Source organism: Aulonocara sp. 'chitande type north' Nkhata Bay, linkage group LG14 (genome assembly GCF_057382095.1).
Source record: "Aulonocara sp. 'chitande type north' Nkhata Bay isolate Kocher_YH1m ecotype deep benthic linkage group LG14, A_spYH_male_GT1.1, whole genome shotgun sequence".
Lineage (NCBI taxonomy): Eukaryota > Metazoa > Chordata > Actinopteri > Cichliformes > Cichlidae > Aulonocara > Aulonocara sp. 'chitande type north' Nkhata Bay.
In genome coordinates, this window is record NC_141357.1 from 28694611 (window position 1) to 28715125 (window position 20515).

At 39.5% G+C, this 20515-nt stretch overlaps 1 protein-coding gene across 2 annotated transcripts in view; it reads right to left on the minus strand.

Annotated features, from left to right (window-relative positions):
- Window positions 1-243: 243 nt before the first annotated feature.
- The window catches only part of rpa1 (replication protein A1), a 32240-nt gene continuing 11968 nt past the window's right edge, over window positions 244-20515 (minus strand). For both annotated transcript variants that reach the window (XM_086261914.1, XM_086261913.1), the window contains exons 12-17: window positions 19668-19816; window positions 10117-10246; window positions 5817-5993; window positions 4643-4750; window positions 4266-4352; window positions 244-995 (exon numbers count right to left, since the gene is read on the minus strand). In XM_086261914.1, the coding sequence (XP_086118040.1) occupies window positions 888-995; window positions 4266-4352; window positions 4643-4750; window positions 5817-5993; window positions 10117-10246; window positions 19668-19816 (759 nt within the window). In that variant the 3' untranslated portion in view covers window positions 244-887. The remainder of the gene's footprint in view (window positions 996-4265; window positions 4353-4642; window positions 4751-5816; window positions 5994-10116; window positions 10247-19667; window positions 19817-20515) is intronic.

A 20515-nucleotide genomic window follows, 5' to 3' on the forward strand; every position in this document is an offset into this window, starting at 1 on the left:
GGAATCTGTTGCACATCTGAGCAAAACCTTTGGAGATTGAGGGCATTGTGCACCAGCTCTCGCATAAATCCCCTGAATGCACACTGGGGGCGGGGGGCGCACACATTATTGATGTTTACTATTTTTAAAAAAAAAACAAATTTAAAAAAAACGAGAAAAATGGGGGGGGGTTCAGCCCAGGATCAGGTGTTCCAAGCACTATTGTTTTGCATTAATTATGCACAATACTTAACAGGAATACACTTTTTTTTTTAACGTGATTACAAATATCTTTATTCCGACTGATAATTATCACAAATAAACAAAACTACAGAATCTGTGAAACACACAGTGGACACAAATATGTCTCTACTTAACACAAAACAGAACGTAGTACATTTCCCATTAGGCCCACACTGTACATGTGTGTATGTGCTTATGTTTGCAAGTATGTGAGAGTCAGAGGAGGAAAAAATAAAATAAAAAAAGAAAGAGTGGGAAAGCAAATGGTCTTATCTGGCATGCGCAGGTCCAGCCCTGCCATTCTAAGTGCACGTCAGAGGGTGAAAAGGAGTGCTTGCTACTTTGCTGGTTTTCTGCTTAAAAGCAGCTACCACCTCCACATGACCACAGTATACACATAAACAGGTGGCTTACTTAAGACAGACACTGTGGTGATTTCTTCTTTTGTGCCTTACTGACCCACTCTCTCTTCTGACTTCATATAATAACAAAAAAAGAAAAGATCCTTTTTATATGATCATGACAAAAGGACAAAGAGTACCAAAAGATCATTTTGACCTAGCTGATTGGCAAGCAAAAACTACAACACAGTGACAGCCTTTTTTTTGTACAGAAAATGAAAGATTTGCAAGGACAAACAAAACTAGAACACTTGTCAAAGGTTCCTAGTGGTTAGCTGCCAGTTTCCTTATGTTCAGGATCAACCTCTTGCTATACTCTTTATGATCAACAGGCTTTACATCCATCACTGTAGCTTTAATCCTCGATTCATCCTGTCAGAAAGAAAATGACATTCATATGAGAAATGGCATAAAAAAAAAAATCAAGTCCAACAGATAGATGTATGTACGTATACACATATATCTCCATTTCTCTATATCATATATAGATATCCATCTATACAACAAAGACAGACAGATCAATATATATCTGTCTCTATCGATATAGATAGATATATCTCCAAATGGCTGTATAAATATATAGAGCCATTTGGACTTTGGCATTTATCCCATGGTAAATGTTTTCAACAAGATTTTGCTAACGACTAAAAATCATTATGTAATATAATTAATTACCAATGAAAGACAGAGTCGAACATTTAAAGCCTTAGACATCTCCATAGCTGTCTAGACAGGGGAAGGCCGTTCTACCAGGACTATTACTCTCTGCATTTAAACAGTGGTTACACTCCTTTTGTCTCCGCTGATCATCTGTTGCTTAAGTGGGTGAAAAGTAAACCATTTTTCTTTGGATATGAACCCAATTCTTTAAGAAAAAATTAATCCTTTTAGATCTTAATGCTTGGTTTTTTTTGTAAGTGAAATATGCAGACAAATATAAAGCGACCTCAAACTGCTCAAATTTAATCATATGAATGGAAATTGATGTTAGAATCAGGGCAGAAGACCTAGGGGAGCCCTGCACGGTGCACATTTTAGCACAGGAAGGCCAAATTTCACAAATGCTAAAAGCAAGAAGTTCAGATATAAATATGGGTGTTTTATTTAATTATCACGAAAAGTAAAGTTCATCAATTAAACACAAAGCAGTTGTACCAGTTCTGCCTAAACTGTAACAAAAATTGAAGGCTAATGAACACACTCCACGTATCCCACATAAAAAGGTGGACACAGCTTTCCACTCTTAAAACCAATGCAAAGTGTGTAAAACCTTCACTCTCTCCAAAAACCAGCAGGGGCGACTCATCTGGCTAGGAGAAAAGTCATGTACTGTGAAGAGATTACTATAGGAGAACAAGTGCACTGCTCACCTACAACCCCAGTAAACGCTTTCCTAGAAAGACTTCAGTCCTATTTATTACAACATTATGCTCTTTTTGTCCCCATAAGAGTCACGTAGTCTCACATAGTGCAAGACTGGGCAATTCATTTGCTTTACTCCAGGGCTACTTTGTGATTGGCAAGTTTTTACTATGTGCATGCAATGTCCCTCAGGTGACAGACTGAACTTCAACTACCAACAGTTGACATCATGGTAGATATGTCCTTTTATATACAGTCTGTTTATCCTGGGAGTGTTATACCAGTAGTTCCTTCCAGACTGGAAACTGGATGAGTGCAACTCATCCAGTTTGGAGTGGTGGAGTAAAAAGCCTGCTGTGCTGAGACCAATCAGTGCCAGAAACCACTTGGCTCCCCTCTAAACTCACACCCCTCACCTTGCACTAAAGCCCCAAAGTGTGTGATAAGAGAGGACCACATCCCATCAGACAGAACTCATGAGGGCAAAATAAGGGAGATATCCCTTCAAATCCAGCTATTTCTATTTAAAACTGGAATAGTAGTGATCAATGTGGGAGAAAAGCTACAATAAAAACTCTAGAGCTACTTGGTTCCAGGCAAGTAAAAGGTTAAGTACTGACTTGAAATATTTATGAGGTCAAATAAACAATTGATCAAAGTATTTAATCTACAGATTTACATTAAATTAAATTATGCATAACATTTTTTGCATGATAAATATAATTAAGAAGTTTCACCAATTAATCATAGTATTACACAGCCCCCATACTGCGCTTAAAAGGACAATAATATCATTTATTTAAGACCTTATGCATAGAAATGTAGTTCAATGAGATTAATAATGGCAACCTCAGGTTTTGACTTTGACACCAGCAACATCCCACAACCCTGTCTTTGTTTTTTATTTTAGTATGAGTTTCATTCTAATTTGAGTTTGTTCGCATCGTTAATTCCAAACATATCTCCTTCACACTCTGTTTTAACTGTACAACCATTAAATAGTGTGATAATCAGAGAAGGCGCTCTACTTTGTTGTACATATACATTTAAAAAAAAATTTTTTTTGTACCAGTTAAAAAAAAATTAAAATAAAAGGAGAAAGATGTAATAAAAAAATAGCAATAAAATGGGAAAGGATTTCCTACAGTATGAGATGAAACTTTTCATTTTCTTTAACCAGCATTATAAAATACAAAGGATATGATGGCAACGATACTTAATAAGTCTTTAATTGCTGAAACAATCCAATAATTATCTAAATTGCCAGTGCTTGATTACCTTCTTAAGTTTAATTTGAATAATTGCACTGCATCGCATCTGTGTATTTGGCTAAAAATGTGATGGATTCTATTCTAACATGTGATATAGCTAGACTGACCTTTAAATGTGCTGATGGTGTGTTTCACTGTCTTACTGGCATTACAGAAGGTAATTTTATTACACTCCTTACGGGGGAACTTCATTCAGTTAAAACGAAGAGTGTAATTCCCTAAAATATTCTGATGATGCTCTTTAGAGGGGTCCGGTCAATATGCAAGTCACACTGTGTTACAGCGGACTGTTATCAACTGTTAAGAACCTGCTTTGTCCCACATCAAGCCTATAAATCAAAGTACACAACAATGTGTGAGAGCATGACACAATGGCTGGATTGTAGCGCTGAGAAATAGAAAATAAACTCAAAGAGGGGTTTGCAGGTGTCTCTGTTGAAGGAATATGGGGTTTGGAGACAGAAGCCAATACATGCTTGTAGCAGTGCCATTGGCAGTTAGGATGCTGAGCTGAATGTGACAGACACAGTGGCCCTTTTTTGTGTGTTGAAGGCGGATGCAGTCTCTGGCTTGGCTCCAGACTTCCTGCTCAGAGTCCCAGCCCAATCAATTCTTTTATGTGCTTCCCTCAAAACAAACCTCTATCTGTGTGGCCTACAGGAAATACTGACCGCAGCTAATCTGTGTGTGCATCCTTCACAAAGCCACTGAAAATGAGCAGCATCCCAGGACAAACACTGACGGCTTCTCTTTTTTTTTTTTTTTTAAGACGCAGTTCTGCCAGTCAAAATGGGAAAACTCTCCCATGTTAAAAAGAAGAACAACAAAAACAACCAGAACCTCTTATGTTCCCGCTGTGAAGTTTCAGTAGTTCAGGGACGCAGAGACACGGCCTCATTTTTCTCAAGATTTCTTTTTTTCTCTCTAAATGCATGTGGTCTGTCTGACACTGTGCTGCAGCGACAAAACCCTGGGCATTTTTTCACACTACCACAAAATTTTTACTTACATTATACGTTTCCAGCTTCACTCTGTTGCGGAAGACAAAAGTGTTGAAGTTGGCATGCTGGAAGACCTCATCGAAGGCAGCTTCATTCTGAATTTTAATTAAAAGTTCAGATATAATCCTTTAATCAAAAGCCAGTTTCATCAAACAGTCTTGAGTGCAAAGGAAAGTAAGTGTCTGACAAAACAAACAAACAAAAAGCTTTGATTTTTCTAAGTAATTATAAATAGAAGAAACAAAGCACCACAGGTTTCAGACATATTTGCATTTGTCTACAGAAACGTATGTGTGTGCATGTTTGGGGAGCATGAAGCTTAAAGTTTAGCTCTGCCCTGGTCGTTCCCTGAGGAAAGTATTACATTCAGCAGAGAAAGCCTCACCGAGTCCTTGAGCTGCCCCAGGTAAGCTGCATTCTGGCCCAGGATAGCCTCTGCACTCTCCTGGAAGCAAGTCACCCACTGGTTGTCCCCATAATCTGCAATGTTGGCCTGACGGATAATAAAGGGGGGGAAAAAAAGTTAAATGCATAAACAACTATTGACCAGAGTAGCCTGGCTTATATCAAACAAACACCCTTTCACAAAATGTAACAGTTAGTGGATAGCCTATGTACTCCCGGCAAGTGTGACACAAACACAAAAGCGCGCGCGCACACAGGTTAAGCTAAAGCTTGAGCATAATAATAATAATAATAATAATAATAATAATAATAATTATAAGTCAACTGGTGAGTGGTACGAAACAAAACCAGCCTATTTCAGATGCATGCCTCTCACTGCTTGTTGCTCACCGAGTTTGTCTTTTATACTTAAAAATGCAGTTTGTTTGCATTCATGTCTGTGTTTTGTGTAAAATGGTAATGCCGACGGGAAAGCTGCTGCAATTAACCCAACGTAACTAACCACGCAAAATGGGAATACAACATGTGTCTTCATTACACTGCGTCACAGAAACTGCAGAATGGGATTTATACATCTCTAAATTTAATCACAAAGAGCAGATTGGGAATATGTTTAAACACAGAGAGAGCCATAAAAGGGGTGGATTGGATTGAGCCCCAGGATATAATAGGCAATATAAAGGTAGGGATGGGCTTTAAAAAGCTACAACATTTTCGCTGGAAGCAATTTGATTGTTCTTTGAAGCTCGCTTTCAAATGACTGTGCACAGTTGTGGCAGACTTGTGACGTGCTAGTTTTAGTTAGTGGACTTCATATTAGACCTGATTTAATACATTTTTTTGCAGTCGAGCTACAGATAGACCTTCGTGACAGTTGCAGCAGTCTTTTGCATTGCACTGTTCTCCTCCTTGTACATGACATGTAATTTACAAAATCTTCACCAATCTGATGCCTGGTAGTTTATTAGATGTATTATTAGATTATTTATTAGACGTATTAGAAGAATCATTGACTCAGGATTCAACGAAAACGATCTTTCAATGTGTGCATGGGCATATATGTTTCTGCAAGTGGATGCCATCGCTTAAAAAGAAAAAGAAAGAAAGAAAAGACTGCCAGAAGCTTTTCGGGGGACCCACGCTGAATCACTTACAGAGAGGATGAGGCGGTACTTGAAGTTGGGGAATTCCTTGTCACACTTCTCACACCGAAACATGCCATTCTGCTGGTCAACCACTTTTTTGTTGCAGTCTTGGCTCGGGCAGGCCTGATAAAGACAGTTTTCCTTGCGCAGAAACACAATCGTAGCTACGCAGGTGTAGTAGTCAGCCTAAACAAAAGACCCAAAAAAAAAAGTATAAACATTGTAACTGTGACATACTCATCACGTCTCACTCTCATGACCTTTGTGTTGTGGATGTTGACTAATGCAAACCAAAATAGAAACAGGATAAAATTAATATTAAGATGGCATTTTTGGGACTATGCAGTGATATATGCGAATAGTCAGAAATAAACTTATTATCATTTAAGGAGCAGATGCATAACCAACACTGCCAACCAGAATGCTAATGGCAACACAAATGCCAACTATTGAGGGAGCTGCTGCTTTTCCACGGATTCAAACTTGAGAAACACGCTGCATGTAAACAGCTTCCAGGAAGTTTTCTTTGTTGTCATGGAAAACATCAACCAAGTGACATTTGCCATAGTCGATGGAAACAAATCTCCTGACAGTTCTAGTTTCTAGTTGTCCTTTTATTCTCCGTCTTTGTTGCAGTCCAAAAGCTGACTGTTTTTGGAGAGTCTCCCACCTCATACTAACCTCAGAATAGCCTGTCATAACATAAGTCTGGCTTTTCTATGGTTTGATGAAGGATGAATAACTGTGCCTTGGCAAAGCAACTGACCTTCCATGTCTGATAATGTTCAAGTCAGATGTCAGAAAACCATGAAAATGTCTGTAATAACTTGGTTAACTTAAATACAAACAAGAGCAAAGTGCAATAAAAATATGATTTTTAAACTGCTCTTCTGTTCATACTGACCATGGCTATTACATGACATACAATCACCTCAATTAACTTCCAGCTCAAGGACAATTGTTACTTAATGTCACTTGCCCTTAGGAATGAGGTAAATGACAGGGAGAAAATACGGGGGAAACAAATCTTGTTTCAACACACAGCAAATGTCTAAGCTTTCTTTTTTTAAACCCTTGACTATTTTGATTGAGCAAAAATATAACCCTGACACAAACCTCTACTAGTTTTCCAAGAGCTCCAATTAATCAAGTAAATACCTCTTTAATTAACGTGTGACAGACCAGTAGGAACAGGGCAGAAGAACTTGTTTTTTTGGCCCTGTCACTGGCTTTTACAAATGGGATGTCAAGCCAACAAGTGGAGGGTGACCACTTGCTGTCAGAAAGGGCAGAGGGGCAATGTGGAAACTTGAGGTTGTGGCACACAAAGACTTTGTGACGGCAACAATTAATTGCAACAAAGTTCTCTGGGTGCGGCCTTGAAAGCCTGACCCCATGCCCTTATGTATAGGATGCCTCAGAGGGTTAAAGACCGGACAAACCTCATTTGTCAAAACAGAGCCTCATCATGTGCCCAAAAGAAATTCACCTGAAATTGGCTGAATATTTGTGTTAAAAATGTTAGAAAGATTAAATCCATCAACAAGTTGCGTTGATGGACGAAGAAGAAGGAACAGATACTTTCAGCTGCACCCTTAATCACAAGGGGTCACCACAGTAAGTAGCTCCTCATGTTTTGGCAGATCCTCAATGCCCTTCCAGACAGGACACAAAAGGGATCTCGTCTCCTACTGGGATCGAACCGGAGCTCTTCTGCTTGTGAGGCAAATGTGTAAACCACTGCTAACCAATAGCGTTATTTGTAATTTGAAATCATTCATCTCAGCACAGTAGATGTTTGACGGGGGTCACTAATTGACTTATGCTCACTATTTAAAACACAATTACTCCTTAAACAAAGTATATTTTATTTAACAGTCTCACTCCTGTACTTTGTCTGAAGCATTTCCTTGCTTTCCTAAGCTTCCACGTAGCCAGAATATCAATCCTTACAGTCTCAAACTTGTTCTCATTGATCCCCTCATAACTGCTTGCATCTATTAATTGTCCCAGTTTTATGGGGCGTTTTCATCATACTGTGATGATTACTAATGTGTTAAATTATGTTAAACTACACAAATTAAGATCTCAGCACAGGTCACATTATCCATTTTGGAGAATTTATACACCTCACTGAGCTCCATTTCCCTCAACAGCACTGATGAAAAAAACGAGGAAATTGAACATATATTACTTTACCTATTTGAGGGCAAGGAATTACATTACAAATGGGCAAAGAATAAAGCCAATGTAGAATCTAATCAGCACTAGAATTAAATGTGACTTTCACCAAGAACATACAACAGGGCTATGGAGGAGACACCCACAAGGCAATGTATTATATTGCATTAGGATTAGGAACTTTTGTAGGATTCGGTTTTAAGCGCACATACAGTGGGGCAAAAAAGTATTTAGTCAGCCACCGATTGTGCAAGTTCCCCCACTTAAAATGATGACAGAGGTCAGTAATTTGCACCAGAGGTACACTTCAACTGTGAGAGACAGAATGTGAAAAAAAAAAAAAAAATCCATGAATCCACATGGTAGGATTTGTAAAGAATTTATTCGTAAATCAGGGTGGAAAATAAGTATTTGGTCAATAACAAAAATACAACTCAATACTTTGTAACATAACCTTTGTTGGCAATAACAGAGGTCAAACGTTTACTATAGGTCTTTACCAGGTTTGCACACACAGTAGCTGGTATTTTGGCCCATTCCTCCATGCAGATCTTCTCGAGAGCAGTGATGTTTTGGGGCTGTCGCCGAGCAACACGGACTTTCAACTCCCGCCACAGATTTTCTATGGGGTTGAGGTCTGGAGACTGGCTAGGCCACTCCAGGACCTTCAAATGCTTCTTACGGAGCCACTCCTTTGTTGCCCGGGCGGTGTGTTTTGGATCATTGTCATGTTGGAAGACCCAGCCTCGTTTCATCTTCAAAGTTCTCACTGATGGAAGGAGGTTTTGGCTCAAAATCTCACAATACATGGCCCCATTCATTCTGTCCTTAACACGGATCAGTCGTCCTGTCCCCTTGGCAGAAAAACAGCCCCATAGCATGATGTTTCCACCCCCATGCTTCACAGTAGGTATGGTGTTCTTGGGATGCAACTCAGTATTCTTCTTCCTCCAAACACGACGAGTTGAGTTTATATCAAAAAGTTCTACTTTGGTTTCATCTGACCACATGACATTCTCCCAATCCTCTGCTGTATCATCCATGTGCTCTCTGGCAAACTTCAGACGGGCCTGGACATGCACTGGCTTCAGCAGCGGAACACGTCTGGCACTGCGGGATTTGATTCCCTGCCGTTGTAGTGTGTTACTGATGGTGACCTTTGTTACTTTGGTCCCAGCTCTCTGCAGGTCATTCACCAGGTCCCCCCGTGTGGTTCTGGGATCTTTGCTCACCGTTCTCATGATCATTTTGACCCCACGGGATGAGATCTTGCGTGGAGCCCCAGATCGAGGGAGATTATCAGTGGTCTTGTATGTCTTCCATTTTCTGATGATTGCTCCCACAGTTGATTTTTTTCACACCAAGCTGCTTGCCTATTGTAGATTCACTCTTCCCAGTCTGGTGCAGGTCTACAATACTTTTCCTGGTGTCCTTCGAAAGCTCTTTGGTCTTGGCCATGGCGGAGTTTGGAGTCTGACTGTTTGAGGCTGTGGACAGGTGTCTTTTATACAGATGATGAGTTCAAACAGGTGCCATTCATACAGGTAACGAGTGGGGGACAGAAAAGCTTCTTACAGAAGACGTTACAGGTCTGTGAGAGCCAGAGATTTTCCTTGTTTGAGGTGACCAAATACTTATTTTCCACCCTAATTTACAAATAAATTCTTTACAAATCCTACCATGTGAATTCATGGATTTTTTTTTCACATTCTGTCTCTCACAGTTGAAGTGTACCTCTGGTGCAAATTACTGACCTCTGTCATGATTTTAAGTGGGGGAACTTGCACAATCGGTGGCTGACTAAATACTTTTTTGCCCCACTGTACGTGTTGGTGCAGTGCTTTTATACAACGCCGATTCCAAAGCCTTTTTGCTTCAGGTTTGCAAAGCAGAGCTAGAAGTAAAAGCTACAATACAGAAGCCTATACAGAAATGCAGCATGCACCTTGGATTTTTAATAACAAATGCATTTTGACTGCGAGCATTTCATATTTATTGTTTGGGATTCAACAGCGGCCTTTCAGTGTGTCCTTGAATATCTTCAAAGAGGCAACCTTGAATAACAATATTGGGGTTACCATATCTTTAATGTTCAAGCGTGTCAACACAAAGCCGTGCGTGTGTGTACCTTGTCTCCGTGTCCCAGATGCTCAGTCTTAACGTCAGATAGAGACTTCCAGTTGGTGTTTCCTCCCCCGCTGCCACCTTTCACCTCTGTCAGAGACTGTCCATCCATAGCGTGCCCCTCCTTGTCATACCTGTGTAGAATACAGCAAATACCAGTTGCTGCTGATTTGACCCGAATAAATGGTTTTATTACTGATTAAGCTCTCGATTATTCTTTAGTTAATTGTTTGGACTACAAATTTGCAAAAGTGATTAAAATGTGTATTGCTCATTTTGTCAGACTAATAGTTCAAAGCCAACGCATTTTAAATTCACTCACAAAGGACCAAGACAAACAAAGCATTTTCACATTTGACAAACAAATATTTCCAGTTTAAATAAAAATGGCTTATTTGATTATGTAAATAGCTGTCATTTAATTTTCTGTCACTGATTTTATGATAAAAGCTGTGTTAAGTATATCTTTTTATTACATTCACTAGATTCCTGAATTATATGACAGTAAAAGTAAAAGAAAAACTATAATTGATAATATCAGAGCTCATATTTTATTCTATGCAATTCTCTCTAATGGACAGTTTGATCACTCCACTAATACATCAAAGGCGTTTACCCCTAAGCTGGAAAGCATTTTTACAGTTTGAAATGGGAGCGGCGCATTTTTTACAGATTCTAAAAACGTCAGTGCCGTCACAAGGGGTTGAGCATCTTTTCATCACTGGGCATTTGCCGTTTTTTCTGATTTCCAATAGCCAAAATATTTTCAGCTTTCACAGTGGAGGACTGGCAGGACACATTCAATACCAACCAACCATCACATCACACTTGTAAAGGTGCTGAATAACAGTCAAAAAGTTAATACTGCTAGTGCAGACTCTCTAAGGGACTCTCAGGCATTCCCAACCAGGCTTTTTCATAAGAGCACTTTCAGCTGTGGGGGAAGGGGAAAAAAAAAAAAAAGATAACCTTTGGTCTACACACCAAATAAGGAATCATAGGGGTCTTTACAACAGTCTTCAGCCTGAAAAGTGACATAATTTGTAGTGCTTTATAAGATTTTTGTGTAGCTCCCTCTGGAGGCATGAAAAGCTTTATACATATGCAGTTATGGGAAAACATGTTGATGTGTACAATCTGTGGTCTTCCCTTAAGTAAATGCACCATGGTAAGTTGATAAAATTATATGTAACATATTTCGACTCGTCACAACACTGCTGTGCACTGCTGTTCACATGACTATCAACAGACTGCAGGCTGTCTATTTAACAGTTGAGTTTAAAAAAAAAAAAAAAAAAAATTGTTGTGCAGAGAATCCGTTTGTGTTTGTCAAAGCAGGGACGGCTCATCTGAGGGGAAGGCAGGCTGAGAGGCTTGTGAAATGAATCAACAGCAGAGGGACTGATGAGCTGGCCAGGGTCAGGGCTGTTACGGTGATATCAGAAACCCATTTTCATCTAGTGTTCCCGGTAATTCAGGGAAGACAATGGGAGGAAAAAAAAAAAAAAAAAAAGGGGGGGGGGGGGGGGTAAGGCAAGGTAGACTGAGAAGACGGATGAGGGTAAAATGCACTAGTGTGTGTGTGTGTGTGTGTGTGTGTGTGTGGGGGGGGGGGGGGGGGGGGGGGGAATAGCAGTTTAAAACGGTCACCAAGATCAATACAGCTTCGTAATCTGTTGGCCACAAGGCAGAGCAGCGTATGGCAAGGCCGGGTTGTAAATACAGGGAGAACTTGCTGTGCTCCTGACAAGCATGGCTAATAGAAAATATCCCCATTAACATTTTACACTGCGGCCCAAGCGAAACACAGGTTGTCGATTTCCAGCTCCTCCTAACAAATGTAAACAGTTCCTTAAAGTGGCACCAATTTCCTCACCAGTGTACCCAATTCTGTCTGCATCCAATCAGGAGCTTCCCCTGACCAATCAAATGACAAAACAGATGGCATTCCTTGGCATGGATTAATGTCTCTAAAGAAATTATCGCCAGAGAAGGCAAATGCACAATATTTAAGAAAAGAAAAAACTGCAGAATAGCAAGACTTCACATGGCTTCTCTGGTAACCTGATAGACAAATACCCAGAAGAAAATAGTGACTGAGTTCATTTTAAAAAAGAAAATCTGCTGCAGGAAACAGAAATGGCTCACAAAAAGTAGTGGTTGTGATAAAGAAGACAAAAAGAGGGCAAATTCAGTCTGGCAGAAAATGTGCAACAGACAAGTGAGAGTGGAAAGATCCAGGTCTGGAGCAGAGTGGTTTCAGTAAGACAAGAACACCATGATATCTGGCTGGAGGTTGGCAGACGCATGAATGTGCATAACACAGACATGTCAAGTGTCACTGTACAGGAATGGGGACATGTCAGATAAAGGGACATGAAGTAATGGTGGAAGACTAAGCTCCAGCCTAGGGCTGCCACGATTACGTCGACTATCAAAATTGTTGACGACTAATTTAATAGTCGACGCGTCGTTTGAAGCTTTGTAAGATCCCAAAAGACACAGGAATAAATAGTAGAATTTAAGAGTGTAATAACGGACTGAAACAGAAGATGGCAGCACTGCATGTACAAGGATGCCAGCTGCCGTTAAACCCCAAAGAAGAAGAAGCAGTGTCCGGTATCGTAGCTGTGTCCAAATTCGGGAACCGCATCCTCCTGTGCCCACATTTGTAGGCCGATTACTTTACAGCGACACGACAAAGACTGTCCAAATTCGAAGACTCCGACAAATGCGCCCTTCATTTCCCCAGATTTGAAGGATGGGTCCGGGTGTATACTTCGTGGCCCAACCTATCCCAGAATTCATAGCGCGGCCCAGCTCAGTTTCCAACAATGGCGGCAACTAGTTAGTTTTAATATTACTCTTATTATTCTTTCTGGGTCACAAAATAAACATTTAACTTATTTTCAGGAGAGAATGTAGCTGTGTAAACCTCAAATATCTGCTCAGTTTATCAAGACACCACATATTTTCAAAAGCGCTCCAACGTTTTCGAAGACGTCTGTTATCCAACAGCTCGATAGCTAGCCGGGGTTCAAGGCTCACTAGAGCCGGTGAGAACACCGGACTCCCGGCAAATCGTTTTAAAACCCACCACGGTCTTTCGCTACTCAGGTTAAACATGATATATAAGTCACTTAGATAACTTAAAAATGTTATTGTTTGGCTTTTTTCAGTATTTTATTTGTTCCTGAGTAAATCGGTTTGGCTTTTTACACAGCTGAATAAACGTCAAGCAGACAACTGATTATCAGAAGTGTGAGATGCTCGAGAATATACTCCAGTGTCCTGTTATATTTTAGATAGCAAGGAGCAGACGGCTGAGTTTATTAAACTCACAGATCACAATCTGCAAATTTCATTAAAATTTAATAAACTATCATCTTGTCTTTATTTTTAGTTAGCACATACCTTAAACACTTAAAGCTGTAACCTAATGATAGTTATATAAGAACAGATGCTGCTGGTGCAATAAGCTGTACGTTGTACGTCCAAGCAACATATTTTACTTTTTTTTTTTCTAAATCAAATCAATACAGCACAGTTAAAGATTATGGTAACATAACAGTCAATTCAATGATAGATCATGTTCTCCACACAACTGTGCTCAAATTTGTTTGCATCTTAGCTGGCCTAATTACATATGCGCTATGCACAAATCCAAATGCTGTAGTCACAATATGCAAGACAGAAAATGTCAGTTTGGACTGTGACTAAATGAGCTGATGACGAATGTCTGAGGTTGACAGCTTAAAAAAAAAAAATGAGTATAAACCTGACAAAAATGTCAGAACAGGGACTAGACCACCTGACATTTTAGGAAAAGACAGGAAGGCGATCTAAATGTGCTGTTGCCACCTAATGGACAACCAAAACTTCACATTTAGATACAAAAAAATGCTAATGTGAAGTCTGATTCTGGAGATTCCTGCAAAGGGCGTAGGCCTTCACTCTGATGTCTCAGAACAAGGTACAAACATCTAAGACTAACAGAAGGCCAAGAATATTAGTGCTGGATTGTTACCAAAATAAATGAATTCTCCAGCAAGGTCATGAAATGTTTTAACAGGGATATTTTTTTGGTCTTTTTAATCACCAATAGAGTTTAGAAGAAACAGCTGCAATTCAGCTTTAATTCAAAGGGTTAACCAAAATATATGAAACCCTCTGTTACCATAAGAAATTAATATAATCATAAATAAACTACTCAATTTCAGTACTTTGTCAAGAGTCATTTGCAGGCAATGCAAATGACTCTGTAGTCATTTGCACTCTGTTGCCTGTAGTCAATAACATGTCAACATCAAAGGATGGGTTTGCTTTGTGATGCTTCGCCAGGGTTTTCACTGTAGTGGTCTTCATGTGTTTTTGCTGTGTATTGGGCTTTCTGCCCAATGCTGCTTGACTGGTCTGAGATTATAGACCAGTATATAAAGGATGGATGTAGCCACAGTGCCATCACCCACTGGTTTGGACTCTGCTTTAAAGGAGCTTATCCGACTCACAATTCATCACAATTCTAAGGTTATTTCCCATAAAATGGCCCAATCTGGGTGAAGACCAATTACTTAAGTAAGATTAAATTCTGACCAATACTTTGGAGATGCTGGGATTCTTGGGAATTATAGACAGCTGGAAACCTCGTCATCGCAAAAGTGCCGCTTTAGACTAAATAAGCTTACAGTGAACACTTTTTTGTCATAATGCATTTTTATTTTATTTAGATTTATATAACTTATTGAAGCACTTAACTTTTCGCCTGTTACTAACAAACTATTCCCCAAAATCTTGTCATATAAACTGTTCACAGAGATACGTAAACAGCATGTTCTTGTTAGTTTTAAGTAAGCTAATATAATAGTAGCATTTTATTGAAAGAAAAAAAAAAAGTTGTCTGTGGTAGACTGTAAATGTGCATTTTAATGCCTTAAACTTGGGCATTTTAACATGGGACTATGGGGATTCAGCTTCAAGTGGCCACTAGAGGGTAGAGCTGGGCGATAGAACGATAACGATATGTATCGCGATATAACTTTTACTCGATAGAGAAATTAAGCTATCGCGATAGACCTCGCCGCTCTTGTCCTCTTTAAAAAAAAAAAAAAAAAAAAGGTCAGCCAATCCAAATTAAGTAGCGTAGAGCCGAACCAATCACAGCCGCAGCGTCACGTCGCGTGACTTGTTACATACAGCACAAGTGCCAAGCGCACGTGTGTTTGTTTGGGAAGCAGCCAGCGGGTAATGGAGGAAATGAGTGTGCCGACTAGAAAAATCAACCGAGCGTGACCGAAGAGAAAACAGATGATGGTTCCAATGCCGGAGAGATTGTCGAACGGAAGAGCCATAGAAGTTCCGTAGTGTGAAGGTATTTCGGCTATTTCAAGTCTGACAAAAAACAGAGTAGCGTGCACTGTAAATTGTGCCGAAAGCAAGTCTGGAAATACAATAAACTGGTGCATGCGTCACACTGTGCGCCACGTTATTGTTTCGGTGAAATGAATTTCTACAATACTGTTAATTCTACTCTCTGCAGTGTTTAAATGCTTACATATACACAGTTACTGTCCCTCCACATATACAACTCGGTTCTGCTTCTATGTCCCAGCTTTGTTTACTTTTTCCCACCGAGGCTTCTAGACTTCTGATTGGCCAACATTTCTGCACGGTTAGGAATCTAGCGCCACCTGCTGCTTTGGCATGTTCATAGCAGCGTTTTCCTTCATTTCTGCCTTTACGTGTGGACGGGATTATTTTTTAAAACGAAAACGGAAAATCTCAGTTTTCAAAAATACCCGTGTACGTGTGGACGTAGCCTCAGTCTCTGACTGGAAGCGCTAATTCGTCATTCGGCTTTTGTCAGACTAAAGTAACTGTTAAAACTGTTTGAAAAGCTAAGCTATACAACAAGGAGAGATTGAGAATTTCCTTTTAGTTCTCAGTTTATTTGATATTGACAAAAGTTAGTCAATTTTGTCTCTTCTTCTGTAAAACAAACTAAGATTTATTTTTAGAATTAATATTTTGTTTCTAAGTGGAATTGACAATTTAGTAGTTTGTTTCGTTTGTTCTATTTTGAAACTTAAACGCTTTAGCGGCTGCCTTTTGTGTAGTTTGCAATATTTGCCTTTATTTATCTGAAAAAGTCTATGTTCCTTAAGTACATCTACCCTGTTGAATTTATTATGGGAAATCAATATTTAAATAAAAACAAGCTGCTGATTATTTCATTCTGGTTTAAGACAATTCTAGTTTATTTAAAGCAGTCTTACCTGACCTTACTGTTACCAAATTGATGACTGGTTTCGATCTTGTGAAATGTTTTTATTTGTATGAGGTCTTCTATTTATAAGTAGCCTACTGTTATGAAGATAAATTAAGTGTTCTGTGTTCACCACTGTTGTCCTCACTGTAGACATTGAGGGGCCAAAATAAACATTTGCTGGTAAGCCTGGCAAAGTCTACTTGACTGTCAATTTGGTAGCTGTCTTGCCAGATCTCTCCCGAGTTTGACTTTTTTGGGCTCACTGTAACACAGCTTGGAACACATGGAATAAAATCTAGTCCTTTTACATGTTTAATGAAGGAACACACCAAACTTGCCTATAAATGGCCTTTGTAACAGTTGTCCAATTACTTTTGGTCACCTGAAAACCCTAAGGTTTCTCATTAAAGAACTTTAATTGCTTAACTTGTCATCTAATTGGGATGTGAATGCCCTTAAATTCAAGCTTAAAGTCATCTGTACTTCAAGCTCAGATCCTTTATGTAACTAGCTTGAATGTATTTTGGTAAACATGGAAAATAAAAACTGTCAATATTCAAATACATATGCCCTAAACTGTATTTTTGCCTCTCCCAGATTAATTAGTGTGCCAAAGGAATGCTACTCAGCTTTCTATATAAGACCACTGGCAAGCACTGAGCAGCACTGCTAATATGCTGCATGAGTTTGAGACAACAGCTCACCAAGGATAGACTATTCATTTGAGAAGGTCCCAAAGGTCTGCGCCAAAACACAATCAAATTAAGATGCCTCTGCAGGAGTAAAACAATGATGTTTCAGCAGCCTTGGCACATTTAAAAGATTTTTTTTTTTTTTGGCTGATGGAGAGAACACTTTGGATTCTCTTCTGTGCGAGATTAGAAAAAACAATTATCAAAAGATTAATTTAGAGTTTAATTGTTTTTCCTTCCCTTATCTCTGTTTGTGAATTTCATGTCTCAGCTTACAGAAAGAGAGAAACACAGTCTGTAACCATGGCCCAAGATTATCAACAGCACAAAATCCATGTTACACGTTTCACAGCAATCAGTGGTACAAGAGAGAGAAATTTCTTCTCGTGTTACCTAGATATAATTTTGGATATAGCCTTTACAAATATATCATATAACTATAACAAGCAATTATTTTCATCTTCACAGCTTTAGACAGTTAAGGCTACATTTTCAGATAAGCTATGTAATGGTACTGTCTACCAATGCTTGTCAATGCTTTTCATTTGACAAATGAGTCAGGATTGGCATTTTCCATTCGTGAGAAGGGAAGAGAGAATGTAGTAAGTGTATAAAGTCTGCTGCAAGGGTCTGGAAATGCGATTAAGGACTTCATGGTGTACAAGTAAAAGAAAGCGTAGGACCCCAGAGTGGTCCTGATGATGCTCAACTTCAGAGAAGTTCAGTGTAGTTGGCATTCTGAGAAATGAGATCTAAAATATTCAGGGAAGCCAGCGGCTGTTCAAAAACTATCATAAAGAAATTACCATCACCCTATACATTAGATTAAAAAGCCACTTTGAGCATAATTTATCGTCTGCTGCCTTCTCACCTGCAAAGGAGAGTCACATTTCACTGCTCCGATTATGCAGATCAGGTCCCGAGTATAAATACCCAGTCACATTTTATAAGGCAGAAGAAAAGATTACGCCGACTTGTCACAAAATAAATTTCAACTGTTTAGTGTCTTATTTCTTAGCGTAGAGCAGACACTGGTATTGGAAGGTAAATAAACAAAACCCTTTGGATACAATCGATTGGCCCTCCACTCACAAACATAGACATTTGCCTTCATGTCAGTGAGGAGGGGTCAGACACAGCCTGCTTAAGCAGGATCAATACAGAGGACAGATCCATTAGTGCGCCACAGTGCAAGAGTAAGGTTAAGTACCACCCTCTTTAGTCCATGTGAGGACTGCCTCATGTATCAATCATGTGCCAATCGAAACACAAACTAACGCGCAGCCTATAAAAATACTACCCACCTCACGTCTCACACAAAGTGGACGGCTATTTCAGGTCATGTTGAACACTAGGGGATAATTGAAAACCTGGCACATAATGCAAAAAAATAATAATAATAATAATATTTAAAAAAAAAAATGTTGTAAACTTGTCAGCATACTCAAAGGAGCTTGGAAAGAAAAGCGTCTGGACTTCTTTAAGTTGCTTGAAGACGTTTCACCTCTCATCCGAGAAGCTTCTTCAGTTCTAAGGTCAAATGGTGGAGAGTCCCAGATTTAAACCTAGTGGGAGTGTCCCCCCACAGAGGGACAAAAGGACCCCCTGATGATCCTCTAATCGCCTGAGCCAAGGTGTGAAAACGGGTGTGGGTCCCAATCAGCCAGGGTTTCGGGTGTGTTCATTGTGAAACCTGGCCCCACCTTATACCTACACCCAGTTTCACACCTTGGCTCAGGCGATTAGAGGATCATCAGGGGGTCCTTTTGTCCCTCTGTGGGGGGACACTCCCACTAGGTTTAAATCTGGGACTCTCCACCATTTGACCTTAGAACTGAAGAAGCTTCTCGGATGAGAGGTGAAACGTCTTCAAGCAACTTAAAGAAGTCCAGACGCTTTTCTTTGCAAGCTCCTTTGACTACGATGACCTGGATGACTGAGAACCTTCACAGACATATTGTCAGCATACTGTTCTATAACTCAGCATCCACCTCTTAATAAATTCAGCTAAGCGTCAACACACATGACCACATGTACAGAAAGAGCCATGAAGACACACTTTATGGCTAATTTCCACATAACTGTATGTGTTCAAGTGAAAACACACACAAACAACATACATATACACACACCATAGCCACGCAAACACACGCACACAGCAAGAGAAAAAAAAAATGCTACAATCAACATAATCACACAGAAATGAGTCGGGATTTCGTTTCTTCTGAAAGGCGATTAGAAGAGCAAAAGACACATTTTCATAGATTAAATGTGATTTTCATTTTTATCTAATGCTTCACTGAAGCAACCCCCAAATTGTGGCTAATGGGGGAAAGCTAATCTTGATAATGAGAATCAGTGTATGTACTCTTACAACTTGGGAAATGCAAGCTGCCTTTTAAATCCTTAGAGTTCTTTATTTGTAACCAATATCTGCATCTATGAAGCAGTCTTTAAGTTTGTGAAAAAAATAAGTAAAGCCTTATGGCAATAAATATATACCAGATTTTACACTTGCTGTAAAGCCACTTTGTATGATTGCAAGAACACATGAGCAATTTCTACACTGCATTATCTATGAAACTCGAGCCTACTTACCAGCCTCTGAGCTTATATGCCTCAGGGATGTCTGGGTTGATCATAAGAGTACTGCTGAAGGATGCAGAAAGTGACCGGCCTCCAAAGTCTGAAAGCTTTGCCCCCTTAATGGCAACGACAGGTTGGCTAGATCCGTCAAACTTTTCTGCCTATGAAAAGAAAGAAATACAATATTTAATTTGCTTTCTCCTTCATTTTTGCAAACTGACAACATCAGATATACGTGTTTTTGGACAAAGAGATCTTTTATGGTTTTAAATAAATATGGGCAGAGGTTCATCAAAAGATTTAGAAAATCCCTGTCCACAAAGGACAAGGCAGAAAATCAATATTGGATGCTCATGATCTTCAGGCCGGCGGCACCACATTAAAAACAGGCATGAGACTGTCATGGAAATTACTCCATAGGCTCAGGAACACTTCCTCAAATCATTGTCTGTGAACAGTTTGCCATGCCATTTACAAATTCAGGTTAAAAGCTCTCTCGCGAAGAAGAAGCCATTTGTGAACATTCAGAAACACTGCTGTCTTCTCTGGGCCAAAGCTCATTTAAAATGGACCGAGACAAACAGGGAAGCTGTTCTGTGGTCAGAAGAATATAAACTGGAAATTCTTTTTGTAAAACATGCATGCTGTGTCACTGGACTAAAGGGGAGAAGAACCATCCAGCTTGTTATCAGCTCTTAGATCAAAAACCTGCACCTCTGAATGTATAGGGGTGTACGGGTGCCTGTGGAATTGGCAGCTTGCACGTCTGGGAGGACGCCATCAATGCTGAAAGGTACATACAGGATTTAGAGCAACATATGTGCTATATATGTTGTTGTTTTTTGGGGGTTTTTTTTGCA